We start from the raw sequence: 13,636 nt of genomic DNA on the forward strand, positions 1-13,636 counted from the left end.
CTTTTTTGTCCAAAAACCTACGGTTTTATATTTTTTTTTCGATTTTTTTCAAAAAAAATTTAGCCACATATATAAAACCTACTCCTAATCACAAATACGGTAAAATTTTGATAAAAAGTAGAAAAACCTGATTGTTTTTCGGGTGCTCAATTGAGAGAAAAAAGCAGTCAAACCAAAGAAAACAATTGGCAAAATGACCTAATCTGAAAAAAATTTCATTATATACTTTGGGCTAATGGGCCACGAAAAAATAAACTGACCTTTGAAACAGTAGCCCATATGCACAAAACAGTAGTTTTCGGCCTAAAAGAGTAGTCAACGGCCTTGACCGTAGTCAACCATAAGTTGACTATGGTTTTGTGGGCTATTTTTGGCTAGGTGGTAGTTTTTGGCTATTTTTTGATAGGTAATTAAGAAAAAGGGCTAGATTTGTATTTTTCCCAATTTATTTTTGTTTCAAAAAAAAAATTTTAAATGTTTTGTGAATAAAAGTTTAAATAGAGGGTTATTTAAATAATTTTATCCATGTATAATTTAATTTTAATTTGTATTTACAATACAAACAAGAATTTACAAACCCATTTGTAATTATACCAGCAGATTAAATTATACATCATTTCATTTTCTGTTGACCAAAATTTTGATGAATTTCAGTTCATTTGTATTCCAATTCGAATAGTGGTATGAACTAGGAAAATCGGCAAAAATTTTCTACATCGAAAATGTCATTTTATATGTACTGGTATTTTTACAAAAATACATAATCAAAAAGCTTGAATTCAAAATCAAAATTGACTTTCTCAAATTCATGGAATTTTCCTGTAAATTGTTTCTGAATATTTCTTTTTAAGGTTAGTAACTATGAAGTTATACAAACATCATATTTGTAGGAAAAACAAAGCATCAAAACTGTAAGTTTCTCTAAATATTATCAAAGTAATTCCTTTCTAAATGTTCGCCTATGTGTATCTATCTCCTCTTGTATGTTGATTCATGTCTTCTTTTCTTTTCTTTTCTTTTTTCCACTTTTTTAATATGAAATATAAAAGGCTTCTCCAAATAAGTTGATTTCCCTATACATATTATACCACCTTTTAATGCCATTTTGTCTTCTCTTGACTTGGGACAGTTTCTTCTTTTGCTGATATAAATGGTAAACCCCTGCAGATAATCAAAAACACAAAAATTAAACAAAATCTTTTGTGTTAAAGTAAAGACTTCATTTTACTCATTATTCAGATTCTTGATATTTACAACATTTGTTCTTTTCTCTTTTTTACAGATTGAACGTACTAAAATTGAAAGTACAATGCTGTTAATGTGGTAAATTATAACATGAGAGAGGTAAATCACTTATGGATTCTCATCTCCTTACTGATAATGACACAAACAATCATGTGTGAACCCCAACACAACTTTAATGTAAAAAATAAAGTCAAATACACATTATGTGTCAGAATTATAGATGGGGTCAATTTCGTAAATTTCATTGTTAAGTGTTAACCATGTTGATCACAAACGAGTTCACATAACAAGACAAAATTCATACACAATCACAAATTCAATCATATATCAAGAACAAGTCTTATATGCGCTCAATCAATCTACCATAATATATACATAATATTTGCATAAATTCATCATTACATATTTACAAAAATAACCAGTTTAATTGGCTTAAAAGAAAAAGTACATGATGCCACAAATTTATTTCAAGCAAAAATAACAAATTATCAAACCACCTATCATTTTATACAAACTAAGCATATCCCCTAACAGTAAAAGGAGGTGAGAATCCATAAAAAAAGGTCTCAGTTTCAAACATGGGTTTCGCCTTTTCTTGCTCTGGGGATATTGTGATTTAGGTGGGACCCATTGGTGGGTGGAATTTACTATTTTACCCCATATTATACAAACTAACTAAGCTTTTATATATGTATTTCAACTAAATTTTACTTCCAACAAAATATGGTTGGGATACCTACAGATCAAAACTGTGGCTGTTGAAATGGAAGACTGGATTATTGCTCCTCCTTCCAAAATTCTTACACCTGCACTCTTTAGCAACACTTGAGCGTAGAGATGTGGGCCCACATACAATCACCCCAATATCTACGTTTCCCCATCGCTCACACATCCTCCCAAAAATTTCTGTATAATTCAATAACACAAAAATCAACAAAAGTAGATATAAATTAGTTTGTGTTTGTTACACTGGACAAGACAAGACTGGACAAATTTTCTAGTGTTTTTTTTTTTTCAATTATAAGGATTACAAGGGCATTTACGTCTTTTTGCACAGATAAGAGATCAAGAACAAGTCCCTGTCCCACCTTTTTCAGTACTTTACTGTTCTGTTCTGTTATGTCCTGTCTTGTCATGTACTGTTCTGTATAACAATCGAGGCCTAAATGGTTAAGACAAACCTTTCAGATCAGGTCTTTGACCAAATTTTGTGGTTTTGACAAAACTTTCTTCTGATGAATGCTTGCATGAAGTAGTAGACTTGTTGTGTTGTATTTCATCGGTTTGATTTTTGTCCCAAGATTTTTCTTTTTTTGAATTTTTTGTATCCGAAAGATGCCATAGACAAATCACAAGGCCTCCAAATACAATCACACTTATAATCATGCATATGAGTACTAAAAGCCCTTTATACCAACGATATGTTACATCATAAGTGTTGATGTAAAACACATTTAACAAAGTCAAAGAAACCACCAAACCAATTGTGGACACCACCACATAAGTTCCAGACCATATGATGTTTCCTGTTCCAACCAATCCAGACATGCCACATCGGCTAGGGGTAGAATAGACAAAAGGGGTTGCATACTTCTCTTCATTTCCCTCTTCCTGTAGACAATAAATTTATATAACTTGAAACTTAATTTTTCCTTTTTCTTTGATAAATGAAAGTACATTGCTATTAATGGAAAGTTTTATACCAATGGGGGTTCGGATTCCTGAGTGATGTAAGTTTGAATCTCCAAATTCAGTTTCGTGTGGAACTCTGGAAAGAGTGATTCCAAGTCTAGTGAGTGAAGGAGTGGAAGTTCTTCTGATGTTTTAACAGCCCATATTATCAATACATTTCTAGGCATACAAGGTTTACACTCGTTAATACGGTGTAGAATATCACTCAAGATAGCCACAAATGGTGAAATACCAATCCCACCTGCTACTAAAATAAGGTTTTCATACCTAAAAAGAAATGGTAAACAAGAAATTAAGTAAAAAGGTATAGGAATAAATGAGTCAAAAGTGAGTGGAGTGTGTACATCAAGTGGTATGGAGACTCGTGTCCATAAGGCCCCTCTACATATGCCTTAAGCTTCAAATTTGGTTGAATGAGTCCATGTAGATCAGTTTGATCTTCAGGAAGACTCAAGATATGAGATTTTAGTTTGTTTGTCCAATTTCCAAGGACTTTTATGAGAATAGAAAGATGATTGTTTCCATCTAGAGGGCTAGATGAGACACTGAAAGGGTGCCATTGTAGCCATGATAATTCCCGAACTTGGATGAAAACCCAACTCAAGGCATTGTACTTTAAATCTACATTTTCAAAAAAAAATGATATTACATAAATATCAACCACTCATTTGTCAATAGGACAAAAATTGCAATTTTTTGTTCGCACCCAAAAAGGTGGAACAAGATGGGATAGGGAGTCACTCTAGATCTCTTGTTTGTGCAAAAGACATTAATACCCTTCTCATCCTCATCATCAAAAATAGCCCTAGAAAACTTGTCCAGTCTTGGCATGTCCCATCCCATCTAGTCCTATCCAGTATAAGTTACATGGAACAGGATGGGACAAGACTGGACAAGATTTCCAAGGCTATTTTTGATGATGAGGATGAAAAGGGTATTTATGTCTTTTGCACAGACAAGAGATTGAGAGTGACTCCCTTTCCCATCTTGTTCCACCTTTTTGGGTAGTTGCAATTTTTGTCTCATTGACATCAGTCCAAATCCAGTCCAAACACAGTACAACCTGTTATGTCACAAGTCATGAGATAAACTATTGATACCTTGAGGTTTTGATATAACAAGTTCCACAGTTCCAGAAGGAAGGCATTTGGCTGAGAGTATTTCCACACTCTTTCTTGATTGAAAGAATCTAAGAAATCGATCAAGCATATATAGGAACAAACCTCCAGCTATCATACTAAACAAGATATCACCAACATGCATAGCCATGAACACAACAAACACAACATATAGCTGATGAGTGTAGAAGAATAGTTCAAATTTCAGCCTCCTCACTTGAGGAAGTGACGTCACCCACATCAACAAACCAGCCGATAGGCTGATGACACCTGGCAGATTTGCAATCTTGTTATTCTTCCAATCAATTACCTACATAACAAAGTAGAAACCACATTTTCAATTTCAGCATATGGGTGTTTGTGTTTCTTTTTGACTTAATGTAGAAAGAAGAACTACTCACTTGATGTAGCACACGATTTTCCAAGATCCATGAGATGAAATAACAAGAACCATGAAGAGTGAAGAGTGTCATTGTAAGATGTCCTAACCATACATGATATCGAGTTGCATGCTCAAAAGGGATATTTGTAAGCCTTAAAAGAATTGATCCTCTTGAAACCGGTAAAAACATAAACATTAAGCAAATCAATCCAATAGACCCGAACCTTAATCCAGTGTGCTTCAGCATTACATGGCTGCAATATTTTAATTTAATTTTAAAATACATCATACATAAAGAACGACTTAATAAAGAAAGAAAATAAAGAAATTACCTTTTTCCTTGACTTTCATAGTAGGGAATCAGGTTGTAGTTTTGAATAGCATAAACTGAAAGAGCACAAATGATATACACAACAACTAAAAGAATTACAATCAACTCTGCAGCTGTAACAACTCCAAATGGTCCATCTACGATAACTGGGAATGTCCACAATCGTAAAGTTGCGTGTTTTGGTTTCTTTTTCCTACACAGAAGTGTTCTTATTATGTTAAAAACTTATATATCTGAATGAATTAAGTCATTAGTCATGTACTATTAAGTTAGAAAAGATACAGAAACAGGTTCTTAGAACGAGTAACTTACTCTTCAAACTCGTGTTCACCGGATATCCGAAGGTAAAGTATAGCAAGAAATGCAATGATGAATAGTGGACCTCCATAAAGAAATATACTTCCTGTAGATCATACACAACAGCTTATGTAATCACTAATCAACCAAAATAGAATCAATTTCATTAAGTGAGAATTGAGAAGATTACGAACCTGAAACCCAAAAAACCGATCCGGAAGTAGAGTCGACATATTTCTCAGAGAAGTCGCTCACGGAATTTGATGGAAGTAAGAATAAGAAAGTAATCCAAGCAAAAAAAATCGAACACATTGCGAACTTGAGAACCCATCTGGTGAATTTGACCAAAAAACGTGTCTTGGTGACGTAATTGAAGCCATTATCTTGTTTGCTTGAAGAAAGAAGAGGTTCATCGGTGGCGTATTCTGTACTCATTTCTTTGAGACAATTAAGCAAACAGGTTATCTGCAATGATCGATGAAGAGTTGATGATTTTTTCTTTATCTGTTTGCTTATCACTTTGAGTATGATTGTAGACAACAAGACCAATCTACATCTAACTCGGTGATTCTGAAGCTTAATATATTACAATTTGGGTAGTTGGCAATTAGAAAATTGAAGAGGAGAAAGAGATTGGCCAATTTGGACCAAGATTTCGACACTCATTTATTTATTCTCTAATCTCTTCCTTCAATGGTTGATGGAGTCATGGAGGCAATGCCTAACATTCCCCATAGGCCCATACCATGACTTAGACCAGGCGATGTGTTATTTTTTATTAAAATTAGTTTATATACGGATAAATTATTTAAAAAATACAATATTTTAACCATTTTACTAATTTAATAACTTGACTTACTTCTATAATAGTTTTATATGTCCTTTTTAATTTATAAAAAAAAAAAAAATCTATCTATGTCACTTTGTCCGATTTAATAGATAAACATGTAATAATGTAATAAGTTGAACATTTTTTAAGAATATAGAAAAGTATTAGTTATTTTTTATCACCATATTGCTCAAATTACATAATTTTTTAAATGGTAATTTTTTTCTTTGTAAATGTCTAATTTTATATGCATTTAAACGTTTGTCATAACTATTTGTGAATGTAAAATTGTTTATTTTCATGTCGAATGATTTTTTTCTAACGATATCATATATTGTTATTCTTTTTTAAGTTGTTGGTTTAGGTTTTGTCTAAATTATTAAGATTAGTTTATATTTTTTGTTTAAAAAATCCTATTTTCATAACTATATTAACTTTTATAAATAATTTTGTAATGTAATTAAAGCCTAACAAATAGTTGGATGAAACTAAAACATATTTTGTATTTTAATCTATGTGACCCTCATATATAATGGTCACAATAATGTATATTTTTTAATCGGATTACCTTATTGGTTTTTTAAAAAATTAAGAAGGCAAAAAAAATATTTGGCAATATGCAAATGACTTTTAAAATAATTTCTTTTCAACCCTTTAGAAAAGTGACATTTCAATCGGTTAAGATTTTAATTCTTTTAAAATTTTTTATAACTTTTTGGGTTATAAAAGACAAATACCCTTTAAAACATGTATAAACCAAAAATAAATAAATAAAAAATCAAAACTTATGAACTCTTCCTACCACAAAAGTTACTCCAACCAATACTCTTTCTTTTTACCTAAAACTAATAAAATGGTTAAATTGAAATCTCAAATTGTATACTCTTTTTTATACTATTCCTTATTTAAAGCTAAAAGATTCACAACAATGATAAAGTATTGACCTAAATATCTCCATATGACAATCGTTAGATGTTTTTTTTTTAATAAATTGGTTTATGTTGTTAGGTAAAAACCTTTTCTTAAAAGTGTAACTATTTAAATATTTAATTAGGTCCAGTCAGAAGGTTTAGGGGCCACATCGATTTTGACACGTGACTTTCATAGTTTTGGCATCCACAAATTGTTGCTACCTACCACGAAACTTGCTCACACGCATGCCTAACACGCACGATTCGAAGTTGGACACGCTCTTCCATTTGCATGTCCTATGAGTCGCATCGATCAGACATCACATGTGCTGTTTTGCTCAATTTATGATGATGAATGGATGCCCATATTTTAACTTTTATGATAAAAACATTATGGATGTGATATTTCAATTTTCACCTAAGTTTTTTTCATTTATTTAAAAAATATTTAAGTTTTATATTTAGCAGTGTTCTAAAAGGCGTGCCATGGCGGGCACCAAGGCGCGCCATGGCGTGAGGCGCAGCGTCGCCGTTACGAAAAGTTTCATAACGTGGCTGTTAGGCGTGGCGTGTGGCAAGGCGTGCCATGGCGCGTTATAGCGCGTATTTTTTCATTTGAGACATGTTTTTTTGCTCTTTTTATACCTTTTCTAATCGGACATACAAGTATTGTGTTTTTTATTAACTTTCTGTTATTAGTTGTTGATATATAATACTTCTAAAAACTAGGTATATTTGATATAAATTAATATTTATGCAGTAACATAATTATAAATTAATACAAAATCGCCGCCTTACATCACGCCTTGAAAAACGTCATGGCTCGCCATAACTCGTTAAGCTTGAGGTTTGGCATTGCCGCCACGCCACGCCTCACGCCTTTTAGAACCTTGATATTTAGAGAATGAACTAAACTAACCTATAAGAAAATAACTAACTTTTTAAGAATTTGTTAATAATCAGCATATTCGGAATACATTTTGGATTAGTAAAAGTCATTTTTGGAGTAGATGGTAGTTTACCACATATAATATTCATAATGTGTGACATGGAAATCTTCATAAAAGTCCTAATATTTTTAAAAAAATTTAATAAAATCTTAAATTTAATTTTTTTAACAGAAAAATCTCGACTATTTAACTTTTTGAATAGAAAAAGTCTAATAAACCGGCTAATTTATTTATTTTAGTCATTTTTGACCAGTTGACTTTTTCAAAATAATCAGATCTTTCTGTAAATTTTGTTGAAATTTTTGTATAATATATAAACGTATTTTTTATGTATTTATATATATATTTTTATGTATTTATGTACTTTTTTAAGTGTTTATATGTATATGTTTATGTACTTTTATGTATTTTAAATGTATAAACGTATTTTTTTATATTTATATGTATTTTTAAGTATTTTATATATTTTGTTATGTATTCTGTGTTATTTTTTATGTATTACGTATTTATATGTATTTTTACGTACTTATGTATTTTTGAATTTATTTATATAAATGTTTATGTATTTTTATTATTTTAAATATATAAACGTATTTTTTACGTATTTATATGTATGTTTAAGTATTTTATATATTATTTAGGTATTTTTTATGTGTTTTTATGTATTACGTATTAATATGTATTTTTACGTATTAATATATTTTTTAAAAGTTTTTAATATAAATGTTTATGTATGTTTATGTATTTTAAATGTATAACTATATTATTTATACATATTTATGTATTTTTTTTTTTTACTTCAAGTTGTCTTTATCATTTCATCCAATTCTCATACGTCTAGATAGTTTTCCTACATACCCACATATTTTAAGTTTTTCTTATTCGCTTATTTTGAAATTAAACATCAAATTAAAAAACAAAATAATAATTTATGCATATATGAAAACTTGGGATTCCTTTGAGGCAACATGAGATTGGTGAAGTGTCGAATGTACATAAATTATTATTTTATTTTTTTAATTTGATGTTTAATTTCAAGATAAGTGAATGGGGAAAGTTTGCATTATGTAGATATGTAGAATAACCATCTACACATACTCGATGCATGTGTGACAATTGGATAAATTGTGAAGACGACTTGAAGTGAGAAAATATATAAATATGTAAAAATAATACGGTTAAACATTTAAAATACATAAACATTTATATAAAAAAAAAAACTTATATATATACACACACACACGTAACACATAAAAATATGCAAAAATATGTAAAATGCTTAAAAAAATACATATAAATACGTAAAAAATACATTTATACATTAAAAAAACATAAACATCTATAGAAAAAACTTAAGAAATACGCAAAAATACATATAAATACGTAATATATAAAAAATAATACATAAAAATATGTAAAATACTTAAAAAACATATAAATACATAAAAAATATGTTTATATATTTAAAATACATAAAAATACATAAACATCGATATAAAAAAAACTAAAAAAAAAAATAGATAAATATGTAAAAATACATATAAATATGTAATACAACAAAAAAAATAACACATAAAAATATGTAAAATACTTAAAAATAAATATAAATACGTAAAAAAACACATTTATACATTTAAAATACATTAAAAATATATAAACATATACATATAAAAATTTAAAAAATACATAAATACATAAAAATATATATAAATACGTAAAAAATAGGTTTATATATTATATACAAATTTTGACGAAATCTACAAAAAAAATCTCATTATTTTTGAAATTTTAACAATTTGGTCTCATGACCTGTTCAACATGTCAAAAAGTGCTAAAGTTAATAAATTAGTTGGATTTTTGGGATTTTTTATTCAAAAAGTTAAATAGTCGAGACTTTTCTATTAAAAAAATTATGAATTTATTAAAAAAAATTCTAAAATATTTGGACTTTTCTGAAGGTGTCCCAAAATTATATTATGGAATATAGTTTTGAATTTACGGACATTATGGATTCACAAGAATAAGGTAATTCTATTGTCATTGTTGCTCCTATTTGAAAAAAAAAATCTACATGTCTAGACAACATAAAGTTTTTCTATTAATGAAAAATGAGATTATATAACTAGTATTTTAAAATGCATGTTTGTAGTGGAGGGAAATAGGAGCAAATTGACATATTTATACACTATATTGTTCCAGTCTACATAAGTTATGATGTAGATTTAACCAATGATATCAACGTTTTTGGGTTGATTACATTGGATGCTTCGAAGTCCAAGTTACATACTAATCACATTGTATTTTCAATCTCCTAGATCAAACATAGTTATATAGATTATTAACGAGAGTGATATCAAATATTTTATTAGTTTTGTTAATAGTATGTCTCCTAATACATCATAATTCTTTGTTGTTAATCATGTTATGGAAAGTGACATTGACTGATTTGCATGAAAAATCATTCCAGTGGAAATAAGTCTTTAGGTGTTGTAAGTAACCAAATATGTAATTTATTACCTATGACACTGAATCATGTTTCTTCTTACAATGTTCCTGTAGAAGGGGGTGATGTTAGGTATAAAGGTAAGGTCGTGTTGATGTTGGTATAGTATTTGAGGGTGATGAATCAAAAATCAATTGGGACAAATTGATGATGTTGGTTGATGATGATAATATACTTCTACACGAAAACCTAATAGAAAAACCTGGCACACACCTGGTCGGCGGCGGAGACATAGAAATATAACACAACTGTTCTTTTATTTATTACTGAAAAAGGATTACATTGTTTGATTCCCAATATTCCCTATTAACAAACTAGACAATAAGCAAACAAAATAAAACTTCCATCAACCAGGTGACGACTTCATTCAACATTCTACTCCCACTGCTCTTCATGTCCTGAGAATACATGGATTTTGAAAACGTCAACATAATGTTGGTGAGTTCACAATTTTTTATGTTTTTATAATTTTTAGAATAGTTTTAGAATTCTTTAAAAGGAGTTTCTATTCTTTGTATTTTGTTTTCCTAGGATAGCTGCTCTTATAGTATTTATCCTATAAATTTATCTTTTTGTTTCTTATCTCTTATAATACTTCCTAGGCATTTTCCTCTAGGTAGTTTAATTTAATTAATCATGCTTTGATTACTCCTAGGCATTTTCCTCTAGGTAGTTTAATTTAAAAAGGTTGATGGGAAGTTTTACAATGGGGCGTAAAAGGATCACAAGGAAACGTGGAGGCATGCACATATGCGCAGCGTACGTGGTTGGACTCAAAACCCTAAATTCTGGGGTTCAAGCCGTATATAATGTCATTAAGTCCCAAGTGTGAGCGTCCCTTTTAGCCTCTCCTGTCCAGAAACCCTAAAATAGAGTCTTAGCTTCCATTGTTGAGTGTGTGAGCCTTTGGAGAGCTTTTGGTGTTCATTTTTGTGCATTTTGTAGGAGTTGAAGAAGCTAGAAGTTGCTTAGCCTGAAGAGGAGGTCTTGGATCCAGAATCACCACCTTATTTGCCAAGCTTTTGAGGTATCAAGTTCCCATCTTGATCGCTAGATGCTTCGATCTCTTTTTGGGTTATAATGTTATGTTTTTAGCCATGGTTTGATTGAATGTTGGGACTAGGACGTCCCAAAGGCTTATTATTTCAAATCTAAGGTCTTCATGGGCTTCTTTGTCATAAAGCTACCAACTTTATTGAGTTAGGGGTCTCATGCATTCACCAAGTCCTTTTTGAGCTTTAGAGCTTCTTATGGTCATGCATGGACGTAAAGTTAGCAACTTTACGTGATATTTCAGCTTAAGGAGGCTAGATCTACACTTTGGGGTGAAGTCTTAACGAGTTAAGTGCTTAAAGTATAAGGTGGTTGAATTGGTTGAGTACGTTGGGAGTACAAGCATGTACGCACATTGTACAATCCCTCGAGCCAATACACTTAGTGTACCAGCTGAGTACGCCCAACGTAATCAGTCTGATGGCATTTCAATGTTGGGCCTTCGGTTTGGGCCTCGTTTGGGGCTTAGAAGGATAGGGTTTAGTTGGGCCATCTGATTTTGGGAGTTTTGGGGCATTAGGCTAAGGCCTATATGAAGGGTTTAGGCCCAAATGGAATTTGGGCCATATTTTGGGCCTTGACGGATTGTTTAATTTTTGGGCCCATTGGATTGTGGTTATGGGCTTCATTCTTGGACCAAGATAGGTTAGGGGTAAAATGATATTTTTACCCCAAGTAGAGATTTTTGGTTATGATGTAGATCCCAAATGATAATTAGTTTTTATGTGGAAATTGATAGCTCGGGGAGATGTAGAACCAACAGTCAGGGTTCATTCGTTTCATTCAGCTTTTCGAGGTGACTTTTCTTATTGGGTTTAACAGGCCTAAGGCACCAAGGCTGAACCTTGTTTGGTTATGATATTATACTTGTTGTTTGTGTGATACTTGTATGTTCTTGTATATGTATGTTTATTAGGCAGGGCCCGTTATTCGAGTGTGGGTCGGGCTTGTATCTCATTATTATTCGAGTGTGGGCAGGCCTGTATCTCATTAGGCCCGTTATTTGAGTGTGGGTGGAGCCCGTTATGCGAGTGTGGGCGGGGCCCGTATCGCATTTGGGTGGGGCCCATTATATGATATGTATGGTATGTGGTATTTTGGAGAACTCACTAAGCTTTGTGCTTACAGTTTTAGTTTATATTTCAGGTACTTCTGGTTCCAAGGGGAAGAGCCCGGGTTGACTGCATCGCACACACCATATGGATTCTGTTTATGGGTCATACTCTGATTTTCATGATGTTTGACATATTTATTTCATTGGGTTGTATGAACAATGTTTCAGAATACTGTTTCTACTTAAATCAAAAATGAACTTTTTTGGTCATAATTTTTGGATGCTTCAACTGACTATGGTCATGGGCATACAAATGATAAATTTTGTATGGACGAACATCATGACACGATTTGGCACCCCCAAAGTCCTAATAAGCGATAATGGCACTCAATTCGAAGGCAACCCCTTTAAAGAATGGTGCGAGGAAAAACGAAGACACTGTCGCTTCACCTCAGTCGCACATCCCCAATCTAACGGCCATACCAAGATATAAAACAAGACCATTGCTAATGGGATCAAGAAGCGCCTAATGAAGTCAAAAGGAGCCTGGATCGAGGATCTAACAATGGTGCTCGGGTCGTACCGTAACACCTCGAGGTATAGCACGAGGGAAACACCTTTCAGTCTGACGTATGTCATGGAGGCGGTGCTCCCACTTGAAATCATGAGAAAAATGTTGCGAGTGATGGATGTCGATGAAAACACCAACGAGGTAGAACGACATCAGGATCTAGACATGCAAAGCCGCCTAACTCTGTTAAGCGGTCTACAAAGCTCGTACCGAAATTTTTTACAATCGGTGAGTGCGAGTGAAAAACTTCAAATTCGGAGAATGGGTACTAATAAAGAACGAGTCCAGTCGCTCTGAGCCTGAAAGAAAGTTGAGTGTTGTCTGGGAAGGACCATAAAAGGTTATAGGAGTAAACCGAAATGGAGCCTACGCCATGAAAGCATAAGACAGGTGGTCAATCCCCTGGACGTGGAACGTACATAACCTACACCACTTCTACTAAAAGACCGAGGACCCCGGGAAATGTAGTAAGGCTCCAAACGGATATTCATTTCCTAACGGTAGGGTTACGTGACATCCCCAATTTTCATGGCCAGAAAAGACCGATTTTGTTTATGCTTTGTAAAATCAGAGTACTTCATTTCATAAAAATGTTGCGGAATTTGTTCCCAGAAAAACACGATAAATACGTTATCAAAACATTTTCGAATAAACGTATTTTATTCATTTTAAAATGTTAGGGATGTCATCGTCAATACAG

The 13,636-nt window shown here is 32.0% G+C and overlaps 1 protein-coding gene across 1 annotated transcript; it reads right to left on the reverse strand.

The window, feature by feature from the left end:
• Positions 1 to 814: 814 nt before the first annotated feature.
• On the reverse strand, positions 815 to 5,789 carry LOC111914006 (ferric reduction oxidase 7, chloroplastic). Its single transcript, XM_023909744.3, has 10 exons — positions 5,260 to 5,789; positions 5,081 to 5,171; positions 4,770 to 4,961; positions 4,457 to 4,691; positions 4,038 to 4,365; positions 3,282 to 3,558; positions 2,949 to 3,204; positions 2,427 to 2,856; positions 1,986 to 2,151; positions 815 to 1,161 (listed from the first exon to the last, which is right to left on the reverse strand). Exons 1-10 carry the CDS (start codon positions 5,498 to 5,500, stop codon positions 1,095 to 1,097), a joined length of 2,283 nt encoding a protein of 760 aa, XP_023765512.1. The 5' UTR covers positions 5,501 to 5,789; the 3' UTR covers positions 815 to 1,094.
• Positions 5,790 to 13,636: the final 7,847 nt, after the last annotated feature.

This window comes from Lactuca sativa, chromosome 7 (genome assembly GCF_002870075.4).
Source record: "Lactuca sativa cultivar Salinas chromosome 7, Lsat_Salinas_v11, whole genome shotgun sequence".
In the NCBI taxonomy this organism is placed as follows: Eukaryota; Viridiplantae; Streptophyta; class Magnoliopsida; order Asterales; family Asteraceae; genus Lactuca; species Lactuca sativa.

Bases quoted from the DNA above. Each gene is read 5' to 3' on its own strand.
- LOC111914006 (XM_023909744.3), bottom strand. From the start codon at position 5,500: ATGAGTACAGAATACGCCACCGATGAACCTCTTCTTTCTTCAAGCAAA. The intron at 5,172-5,259 runs GTTCGTAATCTT...TATGATCTACAG, and splicing joins ATCGGTTTTTTGGGTTTCAG to GAAGTATATTTCTTTATGGA. The intron at 1,162-1,985 runs GTAGGTATCCCA...GATTATCTGCAG, and splicing joins AACAGCCACAGTTTTGATCT to GGGTTTACCATTTATATCAG.